Source organism: Aulonocara stuartgranti (assembly GCF_965226115.1).
Source record: "Aulonocara stuartgranti genome assembly, chromosome: 19".
NCBI lineage: Eukaryota > Metazoa > Chordata > Actinopteri > Cichliformes > Cichlidae > Aulonocara > Aulonocara stuartgranti.
The window spans coordinates 8,968,084-8,989,862 of record NC_138955.1 but is presented as its reverse complement, the minus strand read 5'-3'; the positions used below and the strand labels follow the sequence as shown (position 1 = coordinate 8,989,862).

General features: G+C 40.1%; 1 protein-coding gene across 3 annotated transcripts in view; it reads left to right on the top strand.

Annotated features, from left to right (window-relative positions):
* LOC309695800 (single-stranded DNA-binding protein 3) overlaps nucleotides 1–21,779 on the top strand; it is a 38,831-nt gene that overhangs the window by 12,869 nt on the left and 4,183 nt on the right. For 2 of the 3 annotated variants that reach the window (XM_082516689.1, XM_082516691.1), the window contains exons 4-17: nucleotides 820–904; nucleotides 11,248–11,337; nucleotides 15,696–15,779; nucleotides 16,917–16,976; nucleotides 17,100–17,166; nucleotides 17,582–17,646; nucleotides 18,035–18,096; nucleotides 18,343–18,388; nucleotides 18,959–18,994; nucleotides 19,127–19,181; nucleotides 19,432–19,502; nucleotides 19,909–19,987; nucleotides 20,078–20,106; nucleotides 20,268–20,369. In XM_082516689.1, coding sequence (XP_082372815.1) covers nucleotides 820–904; nucleotides 11,248–11,337; nucleotides 15,696–15,779; nucleotides 16,917–16,976; nucleotides 17,100–17,166; nucleotides 17,582–17,646; nucleotides 18,035–18,096; nucleotides 18,343–18,388; nucleotides 18,959–18,994; nucleotides 19,127–19,181; nucleotides 19,432–19,502; nucleotides 19,909–19,987; nucleotides 20,078–20,106; nucleotides 20,268–20,369 — 931 coding nt within the window. The remainder of the gene's footprint in view (nucleotides 1–819; nucleotides 905–11,247; nucleotides 11,338–15,695; nucleotides 15,780–16,916; nucleotides 16,977–17,099; nucleotides 17,167–17,581; nucleotides 17,647–18,034; nucleotides 18,097–18,342; nucleotides 18,389–18,958; nucleotides 18,995–19,126; nucleotides 19,182–19,431; nucleotides 19,503–19,908; nucleotides 19,988–20,077; nucleotides 20,107–20,267; nucleotides 20,370–21,779) is intronic. The other variant, XM_082516690.1, reaches the window with a different exon arrangement.

The following is a 21,779-nucleotide window of genomic DNA, read 5'->3' as shown; positions in this document are numbered from 1 at the left end:
ATTTCCCCACTTTTGGGATTATTAGAGTATATCTTAAACAAATCAGGGGTTGTTTTTTATATATATATATATATATATATATATATATATATATAAGAAGAATGTCTCTCTCCTCTGAGTTCATCTTGTCATTGTTTAAGCTGTTAGTAAAATAATCAGAGCAAATGAAAAAACATATGTGCTGCTTTGTAGCTTATGTGATCATTCTGACCTTCTAAAGATAGGCCACTAAGTTAGGATAAGCCAGCTTTTGGGATCAACATAATCTACTCCATTCTACTCATTTTGCTCAAATACAGGAGCTCATTATTGAACTATCCGAACCTTCATAAATGTCTCATATGAAGGCAAGACTGTATGAAACGCACAAAAAAAATCCGCTTGGAAGTCTTAGTTTAGTCTTAGATGGGTAGCACACAGGCTGTTTGCATTCCCTGTTCTACTTATCATGCCCAAACACACTGACAAAGAAACTTTATGAATAGTTGGGTCCACTCTTGGTACGAGTCAGTGGAACAGTTACAGTGTAGGGACAGGAAATGGATGGAGGTAAAGAGGTCTGCACAAGTATGGTAATGCAAGTGTGTGCGTATGTGTGTATTCTGAGTGAGTGAGAGGTTGATTGAGGAGGCGACACTGGCATTGTGTCCCTCTTCCAATGATGCTCAAGTGTGTAAGAGGTGGTTTAAGAGCGCCAGGGAGATAGTGAGAGTGTGTGAATGGGTTATGAATAGCTGTTACACATTGGCTTGTATTGCTCTGTTTGCTAACCTTTGAACTGCACCCCCCCCCCCCCCCCCCCCCCCTCTTTCATTTCAGTGTATTCTGGGATTTGTATTGTGCAGCTCCAGACCGAAGAGAGACGTGTGAACACTCCAGTGAGGCAAAGGCCTTCCACGACTATGTAAGTGACAGACTGGCTTTTCTGACACTTAAAAGGAAACAATTAACAATTACTGTTAATCCTTTTTTTTTTTTTTTTTTTTTTTTTGCCTGTTCTTTTATGTATGTCTGCCAAGACAAACACTATATTTCAGTCACAAGTTCAAGTTTCTAGAGGAGTCTTAAAGTGGATGTGTGTGTGTGTGTGTGTATGTGTATATGTATATATATATATATATATATATATATATATATATATATATATATATATATATATATATATATATATATATATATATATATATATATATATATATATATATATATATATATATATATATATATATATAAAAAGTCTTTTTTAAGATTAATTGGACTGAAAATATTATAATTAAGTATAATGAAAATGTTTCTCGAACAACAGCGAATACTGGCTGACTGGATTAAAAAGAAGAAAAAAAAACGTGGTCCATATGAGACACTTCTGCTAACCAGAAGTAAAGTTCTAACTAACGGTCGTTTAACAATTCATTGATACATTCTTTTCTTGATTAGTTGATGTTTGGCCTATAAAGTACAAGGACATGGGGAATGTCTGTCCTTATGTTTAAGGTGGAAATCCTCAAATTCCTTTTGTCTGATCTAACACACAAACATTCTGATCATTTCAAAGGCTGAAACTTTTCAATATTTGTCCTTTGGCTTCAAGAACAACTTAAAGATCCACTCACACAAATTGTAAAAAAGTTTAATTGAAAATGCTTTTCCCCCCTATGTTCTGTCTTGTGTCTGTGTATGTATACCGTTACAGTGCTAGATACTCATTTAAAGTATTTCAGAGACTTCTTCAAACTTCAAAATTGTTCTTGACTAGTTTCATATGTCGGTTACAGTTGATGTTCTTAAAATGGTCATGTCAGCAACCCCAACCATGTGCTGTGTAGACCTGTTTACAAGAGGCAGGCATTTTAGACTAAAGTTAGCTGAAAGCAAGAAGGAAAGGTAGCTGCAAAAAGGCACCAGTGTAAGACAAAGGTTATTTTAAACTGAATCATACAAACCAATTTCAGTAGAGCTCAAGAATAAAACCGTGGAGCCAGAAATAAGTTTATAGGTCTCCTTTTAACTGCTTAAAGCCATGTAATTAAAATAAAACGAATAAAAAAATGCAGTGTTCAACTCAGAAGTCGTCAAGAAGATCAATTTATGTGCACCAGGCTTCTTGAGTTTTGCTGTCACACATGCTGAATGGCATGCATGGACATGTGTTAGACCCAAGTATGATTGAGCAGGGAACATTTCCATACCAAACCTATGGTTCCTCATTTCTTAAGGTGCATCAATAATTGACAGAAAAGGAAGAAACTTCAGAGGAGCAGAAAAATAAAAACAATTTGAGAAACAGCAAGAGGAAAAAACTGAGGGAATATTATGGAAATCCAAAGGGTCTCATTCTGTGGTGTTGCTGATTGAACGATGAAACTGAAAATGACATTATGTAGGTAGATTGCAAGTCGGTGTTTCTCTTTGTTACAATGTATAATGTTGTTACAATGCACCACTTGAAACGACACCACACAGTGTAATATCCTTGCAGTGCCATGAAAACCCTGCTTCTAAAAGTGTGTTCTTGTTACCAACTTATATTAATCATGTCTTTAGCTTTACTTAACATAGAATCGCAATTCAGCAACACACTTTTTTTTTTTAAATTGTTTTTCTGAACTTCATAGGTGAGAATGGCTTAAATTCTTTTCAAAGGTCGGGGTCAGCTGTGGTTTCCATAGTTTGTAAGGATTCAGTGTCTCATTTGAAATCAGTTCATTTGGATGGCCTCCTAATTGTTATTCCTGATTTTCCATCTTGCTGAGGAATTCCTCAAACAACAACTCCAGATTTCTGCAGCAATAATGCAAAGTGTTGTTTTTATTCCAGCATGAGGAGAAACTGTAACTCTGTTGTCATGTCTGTAAAAGTCATCTGCTCTGATTGACACTGTGTCTGTCTTCGGCGTGTCCGCTTTGGCCAAGACAGTGTGGCATTGTGTGTGCGTGTTTTTGTGTGTGTGTGTGTGTGTGCATGCGCTGTATAGTGTGAGGAGATAATGGAATAGAGTTCTAATCCGGTAATCCCAGCACTGGGCCGAGGCTAAGCCAGGGATTTGTGTGTGTGTATGTGTGAGTGTGTATGTGTGTGTTTGGATGGGTGGGGGGCATCTTTGGCAGCCAGCCCATAATAGGAGGGTGGATGGGCTCATACCCTCCTTCCAGTTAACCCTGTGTATAAATGTAGATGGGTGAACTGCATGTCTGCTCCTAGCAGCGATAAAGCAAAGGAGATGGGACTGGTTTAATTTTGGCTCTTGTCCCCCGAGGCTGGTCTCTGAGCACAGGTCCTTTTCTACTGGTTTCAAAAGAACGAGCCAGTTAGAGGCACTGAAGAAAAAGGCATTTCACCTTACGTTAAAACAGTTTCTTACTCTTTTGAGGATTGCAGAGTGCACGCCAGCGTTTAAGGAACATTATTACAGTTCTGTCCGCTGGGTGCAGAGACACAAATGAGGTCTGGCTAGTTTTTGGATGCGGGTTATAAAAGTACTACAGGGGTTATAATATAGTTGATTTGTTTGTGTATTTTTTTTTTCAATAGAAAATTACCTGTAATATTCATAGATCTCTTTGTATAGGTTTTTAATTCATGCTTAAATAGCTTTATAAATTTCAAACACATCTTTAAAGTGATGTGTTTAATGTGGCAATATTTAGCTGAAGTGCAGTAAACATGAGAAAAACAGAAGCCAAGGCAAACACCATGTATGTGTATGTATAATTTAATCAGGGCTTGTCAATAAGACCAAGACCAGGGATTCTTGTCATGGGCTGTGTTGTATTACTTGGTAATCTTCTATTAAGTGAATTTTTGTCATTCAGCTTTCAGCAACATCTTTTTGCAAGTATTTGCTTACTGGGTAATTTAGCACTGCTAGCTTGATCACTTATGTTAATGAGTGATAGTATAAAGTGTTTCATAAATGAGTATTTCTGCTAAATTATTGTGTGTTGTTTTTTATTTTTTATTTTTTATTTTTTAATGGATTTATTTGAATTTATGTTTTGAATGAGCTTGGGGATGTATTCATCTGGGACGAGGGGTCACGAGTGCTCATTGCTCGGCTATAGAGGCCCTTGAGTTTTATTTATTTAATTTTTCTGCTTTTAAAGCTTCTTCAGGAAGCTCTTCTGCCATTTTCTGTTACCTTCTCAAACTCCTTCCCCGTCTTCTTCTCATACACTCTGCAGCTCTGTCCTATTCACGTCATATTTTTGCAGCGTTGAGTACCTCTGTAACACCCCCACATCCGCATCTGTCTTCTGTCCCCATTCATTCCAAAAACTTTTTTTAACCTCTCTTCCTTGTTAACTCTACCTCTTACTCTTTCTTAGATCTAACAAACCAGCCCACCCCCTCTCCTCTCACTTCGCTTATCACTCGCTCTGTCTGAGTCTCCTTCTCTTGTTGCATCCACCACCCCCACCCCTACAACCCCTTTTCTCAAGACAAGATTGATTGGCTAATCTAGCTGTTTACCCACAATGCCTACTAGCACTGAAGAGAAGAGGGCAGTGTTGATAGTATAAAGACACAACCAAGAGACAATTGAGGTATTTGAAAATGGAGTTCAGTGAACATACCAAATGGATAGAGAAGGAAATTAAAGATAGCTGCTTTTGTTATTATTTTAAATAGAGCAACTGTAATTTCCAACTATGTGTAAATCAATAACACTATAAAAAAAAAAAAACTACAGGAAATTTGAAAACAGCATGTATTTAAAGTTATAGTATATCTGTACTGGTGTGTGTTTTGGTGCTTTTCAGCACTTTCTGATGCCTTGGAGGACAGTAGCAGCGTAATAATATTTGTACCATTTCCTTTAATGCCATAAAGTGTTTAAACCTAATGAAGCATTAGTGACAGAAAGCAGCTCTTTGTTATACAGCAATTTCTCCTGAAAAAAATCCATTAAAACCAGCTGACATTATGCAGCATATTAAACAACCTGCAATATGTTTTCACTGTGAATAGTTTAAGGAGAAAGCCTCTTAGATGCAATTGAATAAAAAACCCAAACTATTCTGCCAAATTGCTGCCTGCTGTGTAACTGCTGCTTTCTTCCTCTTTTGACCACATTAAACAGAAATCTCTCTAAATTCCTGAAATTTCATATAAGTCGCATTACCACAGTGATTTTTTAAAAAATGTCTATAATCCTGTTAAAACAGTATTTGTATGTATGTACAAATTCCTCTATTAAAAGCAAAGAGACATAAAACACAAGCATGTTTTATTTCAATCTATATTTTTGTCACTGGCTGACTCCAGATCAGCTAAATGGAGAACTTTATGCTTTTTGCATTGCAGAATAAAGTATGTAAGAGAGAAAGAAGTGTGTTTTTATATATATATATTAGTTATTTATTACTGTATTACTTAGAATACTAGTAATAATACTAAAACATCCATAATAATTTCAGTTCTTCCTTCTCCTTGATTTGAATCTATACTGTTATTCACTGCTGTTCTCATTCCACCCATAGTCTTGTCTTTTGGACGCTCTGCCATCTCTCTGGAGCGTTGGCTAAGTGGATGTTGTGTCTGCAGCATGTATTAGTGCTGTCATCCGGTGTGTGCGCACAAGTCCGCCTGTCTGGTTCAGTACTGCTACCTTGGCAGCAGCGTTTGGGGAAGTGCGTGTGTGTTTAGCGTGCACGTTGTGCCAGTTTTGAGGACCAGCTGGGTTTTCAGAGACTGTGTGTGTGCACGCGTGTTTGTCAGACGTGACGGTGAGAGGAGCAGCCATATCCTGTTGCTCCAGAGTGAAACATACTGTTTGGTCTGGGCAAATTAGCCAGATCACCACAGTCAGCTATTTTTTTCCCCCCTCCCATCTCCATATACTAATAATAATAATAATAATGGATTGGATTTATATAGCGCTTTTCAAGGCACCCAAAGCGCTTTACAATGCCACTATTCATTCACTCTCGCATTCATACACTGGTGGAGGCAAGCTACGGTTGTAGCCACAGCTGCCCTGGGGCAGACTGACAGACTGACTGTCTCGCATCCTCACTCCTTTGCCTTTCTACCCCCCCCCCCCTTCTCTCCCTTACTCTGTTCGCTAAGGACAGCAGGTCAAGGAGACAGTGATGAGGTACATATCAGTGTGAACCAGAATGTAGATTAGTACCTCTCCAGGCAGGGACACACATAAATACAGACACAAGCACACACATACAGGTGCATCTGCTGTCTCTTCCTACCTCACGCCCTTCTTTCCATCCAGTGTTTATATCTCTGTCTTTATCCCTGTGAAAGGTATCAGGCGGAGGTCAATAATGTGTTGAGCACTATTGATCTGTCCGGTAGGTCCTATGGGTGAGAGTGGGGAGAGGGAAATGGAGAGGGAAGGATCAATGCTATTTTGTATAGGCTATCTACATACTGTACTATACGAGCCAATCAGAATCATTAGTGTCTTGTTCTTTGATAGATTATTCATCAACACTATGAGTTTGTGCTGAAAAGGAAAAGCAGTCTCAACTCTGGATTAAGGTGTCAGAGCTTGAAATATTTTGCCACCCTGGTAGCGAGGCAGAGGGTGGAATACGTCTGAGTTCATCCTGATTTCCACAGGCTAAACTACTTAAACTCATCTCACTCCAACCAGGAGGAAACTGCTTCAATAAAGTGAGGTCATTGAAGAGTTTGGTACAGTCAGCTTACTGAAAGCTGCCTCAAGTGTAAAATTATTTTCATGGAACGAACAAATGCACGTCAAAGGTTTTACAGAGCCCAAGAGACCGTCTTCACTCTTTGCTTGGTAACTAATGACTTCATATGTTAGAAAATTGAATCAATAGGATTGAATGAATATTATTATTGTTGCTGGTATGTGAGTGGGAGGTATTTTTGCCTCACTGGATAGTGTATAATCCAGAAATAACAGGAAAAGATGAAGGGTGACTTGTCACAGAAATCATCATCCAGGCTCAAATCAGAAAAGGTGTGATAAGAGTACAAACATCAGTCTATTAAGAAGACTTTTTTTGGCCTTTTGTCCAAGTGTGCAATAGAGAGAAACAGGAAGCATGGGAAGACAGTCGGATGATATGAACCAAGGCTCTCTGACTGTCAGTGTACCCAATTAATGCTTCGTTTGAGGTGTCTGTCAGAGTCTTAATAAACTGTGGATGTACTCATCAGAGAGTGGGCTACAGGCGGGCCCACTCTCTGAATGATTCAAATTTATCTTCAGTATATTTTGCTAGCTGTAAATATATTTAGTGCGAATAATGGAGATTTGAATTTCTGAGTAGAATATCATGAATAGAATGGAAACACCTGTGTGGCAATCATAGCCTGTACAGGTTAGGGTGATAAATGTTACTGAAGCCTTTCTTGTTTAATAGTTAAAGAAAGATCAACACTATGTGACTATGTAAGTCCAGAGGTCGCTACGCTCTCCTGCCAAGTTGTGAACGAGTATGGAGTGGCTGAGAAATGAAAACCCTAAAAAGGTAAAGATGTTGGTGGAAGGAAAGAATACATAATGTAAGTTTAACGCTAATAATTGAATACTTTTCATTAGGAAAGTGTAAATCCATTATTTTTCAATGTTGATACTTGTGCTGTTGTTTCAGCTGCGACCCTTTGTCAGCTCAGTATGTTGTAAACATAAAACCCAATTGAATTGAATGGATGAGCTCCATAAGCCATAGTCCACCTGTTGTCACCAAAATCGTACACACAAAATCATAATTCATGAAGGTGCACCCAGTTGAATTTGAGTTTTTAAAAGATAATGTTGTGTTTTTTTTTTTTTTTCTTTATATAGCTCAGGTACAGATCAGGTCTCTGGCCCAGATTCCGTGTTGTTGATAGCCAGGTAACATAAAAAAACTCACCTGATATTGTTTTTGAGCAGATGCTGCACCAGGATGCTTTGACACAGTGTTTGTGCAGCGCTGCCGCGGAAGGCCATTAAAATATAGTTTACAGTTTAAACAGTGTAAATATTCCCAGGCATTTGAAAATGCGTCCCGTGGGTTTTGTTGAACTTTTCTGCCGGCTTCTATAAAAGAGACACATTCTTCTTTCTGCTGCATGTCAGACATTAAAGAGTTTGTGTTGCCACCAGGTGCTTCTTTCATGCACTCCTTATTTTGTAGACTTTTCCATGCTTCTGCCTGGAAATGAATAATTCAACTCAACTCCACGTTGCTATTATATCAGCTAATTAGTGCAGTACTAATATCTGCTGTGGATTATTATGTCTTCTTGAACTTGCTTCTTTTCATAAGTTTACACACTTGTCGCCCCTGTACACACATGTTCTTTGTTAATTAGCATTTAACGTTTACCTTCACAAATGTCAACCCATTCCTGGAGATCTGATTTGTTGTAAATCACGTTATTGTGATAAAATGCAATGGGGGCAGGATTTTCTGACTGTCTTCCACTTCAGAGGTAGAAATGGAGAGGTGGATATAAACACTACTGTACGTGCCACTACAAACACACAGGAAAAAAGGCACTGCTGGATTCTTTTGTATTTCCCCAGGCCAGTTGATTTTAATAAAGTCCAACTGCATATTAAATCTACCTTCATTTTTGCTCGTGGCAACCGCGCTCAGTCTACACGCTTTCAGTCTGCATTCATTTTCAATCAGCAAATTAGGGAATGTGTGAGGAGATAACTGGCCATTAATAGTCCATAAAAATAATGTGACTGAGTGATTGATTGTGAGCAGAAACCATTTTTGGTGCATGTTCTTTGTTTTTCTCCCTTCGTGTTTTGTTTTTTTTCTTTCTTCTTTTTATCTCCTTCTGTCTCACTCTTGTATCTTCTAACTCACTCTCCAATCTCACTCTCCTGCATCTTCTTATTCTCTCTCTCTCTCTCTCTCTCTCTCTGTCTCCGTGCTCCTGGAGCGGGGGATGCCAGGGGGACAGAGTGCAGATAGGACCTGTCTCCATAGCAACAGCTTCTGCAAGCTGCTGACACCCTACTGGGGGGACTGAGGGGAGGAGAGGTTGTGGATGGGGAGGGATAGTACAAGGGTTGGGGCACAGGGATATGTGTGTGCCGTATGTGTGTTTGTGCATGTGTGTGCACCAGTGCCAAGACAAATGAGTGTGGGGGTCACGAATAGGAGGAAAGATGGCGAGAAAAGTGTTCGGAAGAAAAAGAGGAAGGATGGAGAAGGAGAGAAAGAGGCAGCCTACCCTGCTTCTTCCCCAGGGACTCGGTGGCCTGCTCATGTTCACTAGCAGAATTAGCATAAAGATGGGGGGAGGTGTGTGTGCGTGCGTTTGTGATATTTCAGTTTGTGTGCTTTGGTTTCAGATGGGAGAAGGAGGACGGCAAGCGTGTTTGTGTACATCTGTGTAACTGGTGGTATGTGTTGTCCATGCATGCAGCGTGTGTCATATGGATATAGTGCGTTTGTCAGTTGTGCGTGCTGGAGGATCTGTAGATGTGCAAAAGTGTGTGTCTGTGTATTTGTTAGAGCAACTCCCTCCCCTGGGTCTTAAACCCCCTCTCTGTTCTGTCCTGTAGCCTGCGGTTCTCCCCTGTCTGCTTTTCTGTACTGAAGGGCTGCACTTTATGAGGCTGTGATGCAAGCCTTTGTGTGTCTGTGCGATTCCGCGTTCATGTGGTTGCGTGCACATGTGTTTGTTCCGGCTTGCTTATGTAAGCACTCTGAACATGCGTCTCCTTCTATGTGTGTTGACAAGAATACAGTTATATCATATTTAACTCCCGGGCTGAATCATTCTGCCCCCCTTTTCCTATTCTAGATTCTAATTTTATTCTCCCATATTGTTTGACTGACGTAAAGGGGACTGGAGACAGTACTGGTGTTACATCTGATTTGTTTTAGTTGAGTGGTATGCTTTCTGTGTTTGTCCTTAAGATAACAATAACATAATTGCTCACTGATTTTATAAATTTCTATTAAGCGAGAAATGTAGCATTTGTAATTAAACATCCTTAGATTTGTAGAGTAAATGGAGTACTATTAAAGACACTGTGTTTGTCCTATAGGGAATGTTAGCCCAAAAATCTAATGGACAATTGCTTTGGAGTTAAATGTTATTCAGAAAAACTGAAGAAGAGAAAAAAAAAGATTCAGTGGCCTTCTAACAAAACAGTCTTTAAGTGTCTCAAATATCTTGATTGCTTCATTTTCTAAAAATTAGCAAGAACTCTGTAAGATCAACCTATTTGCAGAAGACTTGTTACTATATTTAACCTCTGTCAGTACTCATTAGGTACTTATGAAAGCTTGTAATGAAGATAAGTTTTGAGTAATTTAATTGTTTACAATAAATTAATGTAAGTTGGTTTGGTGCTGAACTGTATTTCATAACCATTTTTTTTATATGTAGCTCATGAAACATGAGATGACACTTGTCTCTGTTGTGATCTGACCAGGAAGTAATCACTATACTTCAAATCGATCAAAATGTTTCTTAAGACATGAAATATGAAGATTTTTCCTGAATTCATTAAAATTAGTTGAATTTTGAAATAAATTAAATGTAACAAATTGTGTAGTTTGTGTCAGATTCTTAAACTGGATCCAAATATGCCATTACTGACACTTGGCTTCTTTGTAATGAGAAAGGACCTGTGGAATAGTCGTTGAGAACTTCAAAAAACAAATTGGCAAAATTTTTCAACTTTACTAGCTGACCTATGGAGCATCTGTTAGGATGTTGAAATGCAGTTTCAGGGTGATTAGTTCCATATGAGTACATTCAAGCTACAAACGCCTACATATGCGGTGTTCCTAGATCGCTTTGCAAATCAGCTGCACGTTATTATAGAGTCAGTGTTGTTTTCATTTATCTCCAAGAAATGAAAAGGAAGGAGTTTGCTAATATTAGCCGTTATATTTCTGTTGTTTGTGACAGAGAAAAGCTTTTTAATGAAAGAAGCATAAAAGTATGTACTCATTATCACCGGTGCAAATAAATAACTGCTGTGTTGGTCAGGACATTATTCCTGGGTGTATGATAGAATAGATCAGAGTACAGGCACAGGTCTCTTTACAGCTTTGTGTCACTGACATTTTATGATTGTTCCTCTTCTGAAGTGTTTGAATATTTTTGCAATGTTTCTCCCTGAAGTCTTTCTTTTCATTGCTGGCCTTGCCTAATGCAGGTGCAGCCACTGCTCCCTGTTGTCGTTTGTTGGCCAATGCGGCATCATGCACATATACATTAGGGTAGAGCAGTGAAGGATGCATGTACACGTTGAACACCATATCGAATTCATCTGTTTGTGTTTTCCAGAGCGCAGCGGCAGCGCCGAGCCCAGTGATGGGCAACATGCCACCCAATGATGCCATGCCAGGTGGTCCCATGCCCCCAGGCTTCTTCCAGGTATGACCCCACTCTTGTGTCATCACCAAACCCACTTCTCATTTTACCCCATCTGCCATTCATTCATTTCTGACTTCCCCAAAACAAATAATCTATATTTAGTCTACTCTTTGACTTCCTTGTCCGATGTTCACTTATTTCTGTAGAGCAATAAACTAGCAATTTCTTATTTTATTGTTAGCACATTTTATAGTAGTTGCACTAAACATGGACATTTCCCAGTTGAGAAATTATTCAGGTTTCTTTTTAAATTTTCATTCATGTTATTATTCTGACAGTAATTACAGTCTTCTCTGTACAGAAGCTGACTTTTATTTTATGAAAACTTTTTTTAAGTAGCAAATAAAAGCAGCCTTGTTTGCACCTTAATTACTGAGCAATATTTGATTAGCCCAGTTGGTGGTTTATTTACACAAGAAGACAGGAACATTTTCTTAACCTAAAGTTTATCTAAAGAAAAAGGCATGGCTTTGCTGCTAATTGAAAATATCTGTTATATTTATAGACGGTAAAAGGAGGGTTTTCCTCAGTTATTAGACTTCTTAAGATACTGATCAGATACCCGTTTTTTTGTTTTGTTTTTTAAGCCTTTAATTTGACTTCCGATATCAGTCAGGTTCTACTAATTAAGACTTTCACAGTAAAATCTATATGGAGTTTAATCAGATGACAGCATAGTTGCAGTTTGGGTAGCAGGGTTTTTTTTTTTTTTTTTTTTTTTTGGTGTTTTTTTTTTCCCTCCACATTTTTCCAAATACTGTTTATTCCACTCTAGATATTTACACCCACCAGAGCCTCTGAAGCTCATACTGTTCATTCATCTGTGGCTCTGCGCTCGCTGGGCTGCTGTTCAGCCGATTTGTGATTCAGCCATCCCGTATTCATCCTCTCTCCACTCCTCCATCTCCATCTCGTCTGTCTCTGACCTGTCCCGGGTCTGTGAAGGGAAAGGTTTTAGTGTGGGAGATGGCTGTCTGAAGAGTGACGAGAACGAGACATGCAAACGCGCACACAGTATACAAACACGTGCAAGCATGCGAGCACACATTCACAAACAAAAACACTGTGAGGCAGTGGTGTGATGGACAGCACTGGCATTTGGCAGGAGGCACGATAAGGTGATGGCGAAGAGTAGGAGCGAAAAAGCGAGTGACACATTAAGGGAGAGGGAAGGATGGAGAGGAAGAGGGGTGAGTGGAGGAGTAAGAAGAGAGGGAAATGTGAAAGATCAGTGCCACCAGGATTGTGGCCCACTGTTTGTTTCTGTGGCTACGTCCCACCCTATTGTTTGCTGGCTGAGAGTGAGGGTGGTGGTGCTGATGGTGGTGGGGGGGCTAGTGAGAGTATGACTGTGAATAAGCAAGGGAAAGGGTAGGGGGGAGAGGGGGTGACGAGACATGCATGGAAGTGCTATTTATAACATTGGTGGAGGAGTAAGATTGGACGATGGCTTGTGTGTCTGTGTTTGTGTGCACATTGTGTTCAAGCGACCTTACTGTAACAGAAAGCTTCGGTTGTTCACTGCAAATGTGGCTCACGCAGGCAGAGCGTTGTTTGAAATCCTGTTAAGAACGTCAGGCTCGACACCTAAACAATACCTCCTCTGATATTTGACTTTTAAAAAATGCTAAACTCTTGCTTTCACCATATCTTTTTTTTTTTTTTTTTTTTTCAGCTAAAGCAGTCACAAATTTAAATGCTCTTAACATACAACACAAGCAGCTATGCAGAAATCTGTCAAGGACATACGAGATCCAAGCAGCGGCTGCTGATGACTTTCATAACCAGTCGATATGTTTTTCTTGTTTTTGAGTTGTTATTTTGTCTACAGTATGTCAGATAAGACATGACAGCTTCAAGATATGACTTAAGTTTACGAGCAAGAGTTCAAAATAAAAACAAACAGTTCAATTTTCCATCATTCTGCAAACAGACAGCAAATCTTCGCAGCTGAGACGTTTGACATTTTTGTGTTTAAAAATAATTCGCTAATAGATTATAATAGTTGTTGGTTGTTCAAATTTTCTTCTGAGATGCTGACCTCATATTAATTGGGTCAAGTGGTTTCTTTTCTTTTTTCATTACAAAGTTTCAAGGTTTTTTTCTCTCTCCATGAATTGCATTCATTAAGAGCTTTTTATCAAGGCCGCCCTTCTGACAGATCTGCTGCCCCAGACAGATATTGGTCCGTACAATAAAGTAGACCCCATCTAATCTTGTTGTTGTTTGTTGTTAATTAGTACACCTATTTCTTACTCAAGCAAGCAGTTGGTCTGTTGTCTGTCCAGCAAACACAAGCAGTTGTATGGAATTGATGTCTGTCTCTATGCATTTGAAGAAAAAAAGAAGCGACTTTTGGTAGTCAGTTGTACAAAGCGATTGGCTCAGATTCTGTTGGTCAGCTGATTTCTTCATTTCATCTGAAAAATTATAATATTGAACTGACTGTTTAGCACTTATGGACATTTTTTAAATTTAACCGTTACATTTTAAAGCACTAGAAGTAGTTAGGACGCACGCAGGTGCGCGCCCCCCCCCGCTTGATTAAGTAAGGTCTGGAGTTGAATGTGCATTTGGTAGCTGCTCACTGGGACTTTCAGCATGAGGTCCAAAGAGATTTCGATGCAAAAAAACATAACAAAGATGGTGGAAACTTTAGGAGTGGTCTAATCAACAATATGGTGCATTCTTAAAAAGAAGGAATGCGCTGGAGAGCTTAGCAACATCAAAAGGCCTGTAAGCCCACACCACATCTAACTTCTGCTAAAATGATGGGAAGCATATGGAGAAGAAAAGGAAACTCTTACGATCTTAAGCATGCCACATCATCCGTCAAACATGGTCGAGGCAATGGTATGGACATATATGGCTGCCAGTGGAACGAGGTCACTTGTGTTTATTGCTGATGTGATTGCTGATAGCAGTAGCAGGATGAGTTGTGAAGTGTACATGGCTATAGCCCCTGCACCGAGGCAGCCTGCTGCTAAACTGGCCAGATGGCTCTTCACAGTGGGACTCTAAAATGACCCAAAATGTACAACGGAAGTAACACAAGAGCTTCCTAATCAAAGAAATGTAATGTTGCTAAATGGTTGGGTCAGTCACCGGACATCAACCCAACCCAGCATGTTTCTCATTTAGTGACGACAACTGAAGGCAGACTGACCCACAAACAAGCAGCGACTTAATGAGGCTGCAGTAAAAGGCTGGCAAAGCATTTCATGGGTGGAAACCTAACCTTTGGTCATGTCAATGCATTTGAGACTTTAGGCAGTCATTGACTGCAAGAGTTTTGTGTATCAGGTATTTAAAATCGTGCCGTTTGGTATGATTTTTTTTTTTGAGAGTTTGTGTAGGTACTTTTGAGCCTAACTACAGTTTTTTCTTTCTTTCTTTTTTTTAAACAATTGCAATAATTTATTTCGACCGTAGTATTTTTGCTGAACTCCCTAGGATTATGCCAAAAGTCTACACTGAATTGCTTTGTTTTAGATCTATTATTGGGTGTGTGCAGAGATAAATTCACAAAAAATGTTGTCACTGTCCAAATACTACCAGACTCACTGAGGTAATCGGTGTGCTGTCTTTGTGTGTGTCCGGATGCCTAGGAGGGATACATGGAAAATTCCATTTACCATTAAATCAGCCAGCTTTTGTTTTCTTCGGACAACTGGAAAAGGAAAAAAACCAAAGCACTGAAAGCACTAACAGTGATGGAGCAGAAACAAGACTGTTGCATAATGACTTCTTTATTAGAGGCCGTTAACCGCGTGTCTCTGGGTGAGAAATGGGCAATAACGATGCAGTGTTTTAGACCAGCAGAGGGGTCCCTCACAGGATCACGCGTTTTACTTTGAAGTAGGCTGACGATAAGCAGGGAAAAACTTCCAACCTGTTCTTGTTTTTGCCAGTATCATCTTTCTGGTTTGAAGTTACCTCTTGTGCCTGTCCTGCTGCTGCCTGTCCTGTTGCAGTGAGCCTTGGGCAATACTGCCCCCATGTGGATTTAGCGAATACATTTAATCCTCCAACAAGAAGGACCAAAGTATCAGAGAGATGGTTATGCTTTAAGATTTCTGTCAGCTTGTTTGAACTCAAACTCACATTGAAACTATTCCTCTATGACTTTTCATTTTATGGGTTTTTAAGGAGTAACTCTTAACTCCACGTTAAGATGCAGCTTTTCCCACTTTTGTGCTTCCTTCTACCTCAAATTAAAGACTCCCCACTGACACCCCCCCCCCCTTCCCAACCCCCCCCCCATCATCTTCCTCTCATAACTTTGATTGGGTAATTCCTCCAGGTGTAAACCCACATTTTGCCCCTCCCCTTTCTGATATCGCTCTTCTTTCTTAAAGGGACCACCCGGCTCTCAGCAGTCCCCCCATGCACAGCCCCCCCCACACAACCCCAGCAACCCCATGATGGGACCCCATGGCCAGGTAAGAAGCAAATGCTTTCTCTCAAGCACCCCTCTTTTTTTCCATTCCCTCTAAATCTCCCCTCTACCCCTCACCCACACACTACCTCTTTCTTCCCATTCACTGCTCACACACCTTCTTCTTCTTCTCCCACCCTTGAGCCCTGTGAGCTCCAGTTTTGTTCAGGGTAACTCCCCGTAGATGTCGGGCCCCCTTTTTATGAAAGCCGAGCTTCCAGAGGCAGCAACGCAAGCTCCTCTTCAAGGCCCAGAATCAGCTGTCCCCGTGTGGGATGAATAATTCACTCCTTGCCCCTCCCCTGGAGCAGCTTGTGGGGGGTTGCACACTTATCTTCTCCGTCACTCTTAGCACACACACATGCTCATACCTCTCCCCTCCCCCCTGCTTACTTGTTTTAACACCTTATAAATAAAACAGGGGACAGGCATTATAAACGTCACATATACGTACAAAACACATGGGTATGCTGATGCACGTAGAACAACCAGAGGCTTGGGTTGCTACAGCCTGCCAGTTGACAAACACATATCCAGTCTTTAAAAACTTCAATCCTCAGTCATTCAGCAGTTATCCAGAACAGTAGCTACAGATGCCACTCTGGAGGTAAAGCTAGCCTTTACCCATTAACTGCGGCAGCTCAGCTCTTCATTCTTGTGGTTTCTGGTTTCCGTCTTATGTGCGAGAGAGTGTGGACACACTTCCGCTAAGGTTTTGAACGGTGTTGTTGGCCTGAGGTGTCTCTAACTACGCCAGGCAGACCACAGGCCGAATCAGCTTACACCACAGTGAGAGCACGCGGGCTGTGCAGGGAGCTGTGTAAGCGCTGCCGTTAAGCACACACAAATGTGCATGCTGTTAGTATAAGCGGGAGATTTGAAAAATCAGAAAATAGGCTCTTATGCCAGTGTATTTTGTTGGTTTCCAAGTTACTAAGTTGATGAATCTGCACTTTTTTTCACTGCCATCTCTCATTCTCCAACACCACTGCGTTCATCTGTGTCCTCACCATCACCCCTGTTTGAGTGCGTTTGAATCTATCAATAATAGAAACTGTGTTTTCTCTGTGTCCTCCTTTGCCCTATAATTTCCACCCTCCTTTCCCTCTGTTTTTCTTTCTTCCCCTGTTCCTTACTGCAGCCTTTCATGTCACCGCGGTATCCAGGTGGACCGCGCCCCTCACTCCGAATGCCAAATCAGGTACTGAGCAGCATTTTGAATTGTGTTTATCTATTTTTTTTATTTTTTTTATTTTTTAAACACCACTGAGAATCTGTGATGCCAACATATGCCAGTGTGTTGATCAATTTTCTCTTTTCTCAGCCTCCTGGTGGTATCCCAGGATCTCAGCCTCTCCTGCCAAACAGTTTGGACCCAACAAGACCGCAAGGTAAGGCCGGTCGTAGTTACAGGTCAGAGCAGATGATGGGTCTGTAACTGAAGTTTTAGTTTGGATTTTCTTGAATCTACTTTAAAAGTGGTGATATTTTAAAATACCTTAAAAGATTTGGTCGGTAATCAAGAAGTTAAAAAAACAAACAAAACTCTGCATTGTCTTCATACTAGGGCTTTGGGGGATTTTGTATACATTCAGATTGTGTGACTATTTCTTCCTGAATAGATTGAATATGTGGGGGTGTGTCTGGCTCAGGAACGGGTCTGTGCTGATTTTAACTGCAGATTATAGCTTCAGAGGCCCGAGTGTTGCTACCAGAGGGCTTAGAAGGAACCATTCTAAGTGGCTATGGCATTTCTTAATTCCTGTGTTGCTTTCAGTGTGTGACTCTGGGGGTCTTTTCTTGCAGGTCATCCTAACATGGGTGGACCAATGAGAATGAACCCTCCCAGAGGAATGGCCATGGGCCCACAGGTATGACAAATCGGCTGCGCAGAGGGCACGAAACTCTGATGGGAGTTAGTTTCTACATCTAGTAATTGCAATAGTGAATGAGACAGCTGTGCACTTAGGCTTGCTTTTAATGGTTATATAACTGTATGGAAGCGCCTCTTACAGGGTGAAATGTAACTTTTCTTGAATTTGTTGCTATAATTGTCATTACTCACTTATGGTGAAGACTTTTGTCTTTTGTTATCTGCCTTTGACAGTCCAGTCATGTTTTGTGTATGATGTGTGAATATAAAACAAAACACTGAAACCTGTGCACTCAACAAAATCAAATCTTTTTAAAGTTCTTGTAACTTTGCTTCGAAGCTCTAACTGTGTGTTGGATTTTTTTTTTAAACATCTTGTCTCTTAGAATTATGGAGGTATGAGGCCTCCTCCCAACTCAATGGGTGGTCCAATGCCAGGAATGAACATGTAAGTCCCATTTGCTTCATCTTCAACATACTGCTGTTCATTCGCAAGTAGTTTTAGTAGCAAGCAGAATCCAAAAAAAGGACATCAGTTAAATGTTCTTCATTAATTCCGAGGAGCTGTTGGAAAAAGGTGTCCAGAGTTTATCCTTGGATCTAGTAAACTTATATAACTCTCATATTTCCTTTATATTCCCAGTTCCCTTTATTGTTGGTTTGCTTTCTAAACTTTTCTTTTTTTTCCCCTCAGGGGTCCCGGAGGAAGAGGGCCTTGGCCAGGTCCTAATGCTAACTCTGTGAGTTTGAAGCCCTCTGCACATACACAATAGGTGGCAGGCAGACTTATAGCAACAAGAATAACAATAACTTGGCAATATTCAAACTCAATGTATTGTATAATAACTTGATAATGAACTCGTCTAGTTTTCCTAAACAGATTTTAATTGTTTAACATGTTTAAACAATGTTGGAGATCATTTTGAACACGGCTAATGTGGTGCATCAGTCAGTGCTGGCAAGTTTGTCCCCTAAAACCAGGTTCATCAAGTACATTTGGAGATGACTAAAGTTTAAGCAACACCAATTAAACCTCTGAGAAGAATGTGCTTTCTCATTGTTGTTCTGTGATGCTAAACCAAAGTCATGCATCTCCTTTGTTAAATACCCAAAGATAATAAACGGGTAGCTCTTGCACAAAAATCGAGGAAATTTCTGACAAAGCATTTTCACCAGCTGAAGAAAATCTCCCTGACAGACTTGCCGTTTACTGCAGGATTGTTGTATTAGTTTTAATTTTCTTGTCTAGATGAACATCTCTATCTTTCAACCTTCAGATCTGACTCTTTATTTCTTCCTCCCCCTTGCAGATAGCCTACTCCTCCTCATCTCCAGGAAACTATGTGGTGAGTTCTTATATAAAAGCATGTCTGCTGACTAGGATGCAGTGTAGGCTTTTTTTTTTTTTTTGTATTAAAGAATGCTTCATTTATGCTCCAATGAGTATAATTTCACAGTTGTCTTTTTTCCTTCCTCAGGGTCCTCCAGGCGGAGGAGGTCCACCTGGAACTCCCATCATGCCAAGCCCAGGTGGTGCGTCACCTAACTATGTCCCCAGCACTAACACTTGTGCATTAGAAATAGAAGTGTCTCCCATTTTCCCCTTCATCTAAAAAAAAAAAAAAAAAAAAAAAAGCATGAGTGTGTCCACTCACAGAGTGCTGTCAGTCTGAGTGCTCTCATTATTTCATGTCCGCTTTCCTGTTTTCATATTTGATTCAGAGATTTTATATCAACCTCCTGATATCCCAAAACTGAACATTTTGTTCTCTTTTTTTCTTAGATTCAACTAATTCCAGTGAAAACATCTATACGATGATGAATCCCATTGGACCTGGAGGCAACAGACCCAATGTGAGTCTCCTATAACTTTTCTTTTTTAACAGTAATACTATACTGTTCTCTTAGAAGTTTAACTTTGCAACCTTGCTTAATTTTTCAGATATTGCACATTGATTCTTGGCTAAAATAATGGATGCTATTGTAATGATTAAAATTACAGCCTTAACCTCAAAATATAATCCAGTTCTAATAGGGCTTATAACCACATCACTGGGCACCAGTACAATCCAGCTTTAGAAAAACCAAATGCTGCCACAGTGAGCTCAATAAGAATTGACTGGGAATGAAGTGGGGAGAATAAATTAAACAATCTCAACTTCACCTCGGGCTGAAAACATCACAATTATATCAGAGAGGTCACGGATGGAGAATCGTGTTAGTGGTTACTCATTAGATTTGTTCCACACCTTTTCACCAGTTCCCTATGGGACCTGGGCCTGATGGGCCAATGGGAGCTATGGGAGCCATGGAGCCACACCACATGAATGGATCACTAGGTGGGTTTGAACACTGATGGTTTGGTATGTATACAAACAGAAACTGCTTACAAAAACAATTGACCTGTTTATCTCCTTTTACTTCCTCAGGGTCTGGGGATATGGATGGGTTGCCAAAGGTATGTCGACATGAGATTTTCTATAAACGCTTCTTATTTGGGTATTTTTGTGAACTAAAGCACTTTTTTAGAATCTCTGCCTTCTGCACTTCAACTGTGTTGCCAATAAGAAACAATTTTTCAGTTTAACATTGATTTTTACCCCCCGTTTCTGCCTCTAGAGTTCTCCCAATAACATGGGGGGCATGAACAACCCTCCAGGGACGCCGAGAGATGACGGCGAAATGGGCGGCAACTTTTTGAACCCATTCCAAAGCGAAAGTGTGAGTAGAGCGAATGAATGACATCTCATGACCCCTTAACAGTTCTCCTTGACATCTTGACATGAACCAGTGGAAGAATGCAAGCAGAGGGTGCACCTGGTTTTTTAGAATTAATCTCAGACTGTTGAAAATGTTTTGGTAATATTTATGAAATTTGGTCCCACTTCAGTTTATTAATTCACTTTAGCTGATAGGGGTGCAACGATACACAAAATTCACGGTTCGGTTCGATACTTTGGTGTCACGGTTCGATATTTTTTCGATACAAAAAAAATGTTCATGCCTTTTTAATTTGTCATTTATTAAAATTATAAATATATATTTTAACTCAAAAGTACAGTTTTTAAATTTAACCCTAACCCTTGTGCGTGTTTTTTATTTTGACAGCGAATGCACACCTGCGGACCACTTATGTGCAGCCCTGGTTATTTAGCTCATCATATTGCAGCCACAGAAATTCTTTTGTCCATGAAACCATAAAGCTGCACTTTCTTTTTGCCTTATAGTCTGATTTGTCATAACTTCTCCGTTTTGTGGTAAGCTTTTCTTTGGCTGTCACTTCTTCACCCTGACCTGTCTTATTTGGCTCAGCAGAACTAAAATATATATCTGTCTGTGAAGGTTCTCAGACATCCAGGTCATCGTAGTCAAATATAAATCCTGCTGCTTTTACACACGCACTCACATAAGCTCAGCGATTCTCTGCGCGATCAACCTCTCACATGTTTAAGCTGCGGGAGATTTCACTTGTCATGTTTGCATAGTAAGCTAACAATTAATAAGACGATGTCAGAGGAATTGGTGCACAAATTATCATCACTCACAGATCAGTGCTGTCGCTCTCTATACACAGTTCGGGCGATTGCAAAGTGAAAGCAAAGAACAAGCGCAAATTCAAACGCGATTTCAATATGTCACATATTGACAGTGGCTCACCGATGCCAATGACATAATTACCCAGCTACATTTCTGAAAGAATGCAAAAGCATTGACATATATTTTTCCTTCCTACAAAAGCCCGACGGGCAGGGCAGAGATAGATTTTGGTACCCCGACTGAAAAAATCGCTAGCTCCGGGACGTCGGGCTAGCGATATTGCAAGCCCTGTATCTGATTGAGGAATCACTCATCTTTGGAAAAGAGAGTTTATTACAGAGAAATGCCTCTTTCCAAAATAAAAGCTATACTATCCGCTTCCTCTGGGCTATATTCTCAGCAGCATATTAAACAGCTGTCTAAATGACTCGGCTAAAGTTAGTAGCATGCTTGCTTGTTTTTTTTCTGCTTCCACTTGTCTTTGCACTAGGATGATGTCGGCGTAAATGTGCAGTCATATTCGTTGTGTTCCCACTGGTGCTTTCAGGTTAATCTCGTTGAAATGACCTTAACGCCACAACATGGCAAATCTCC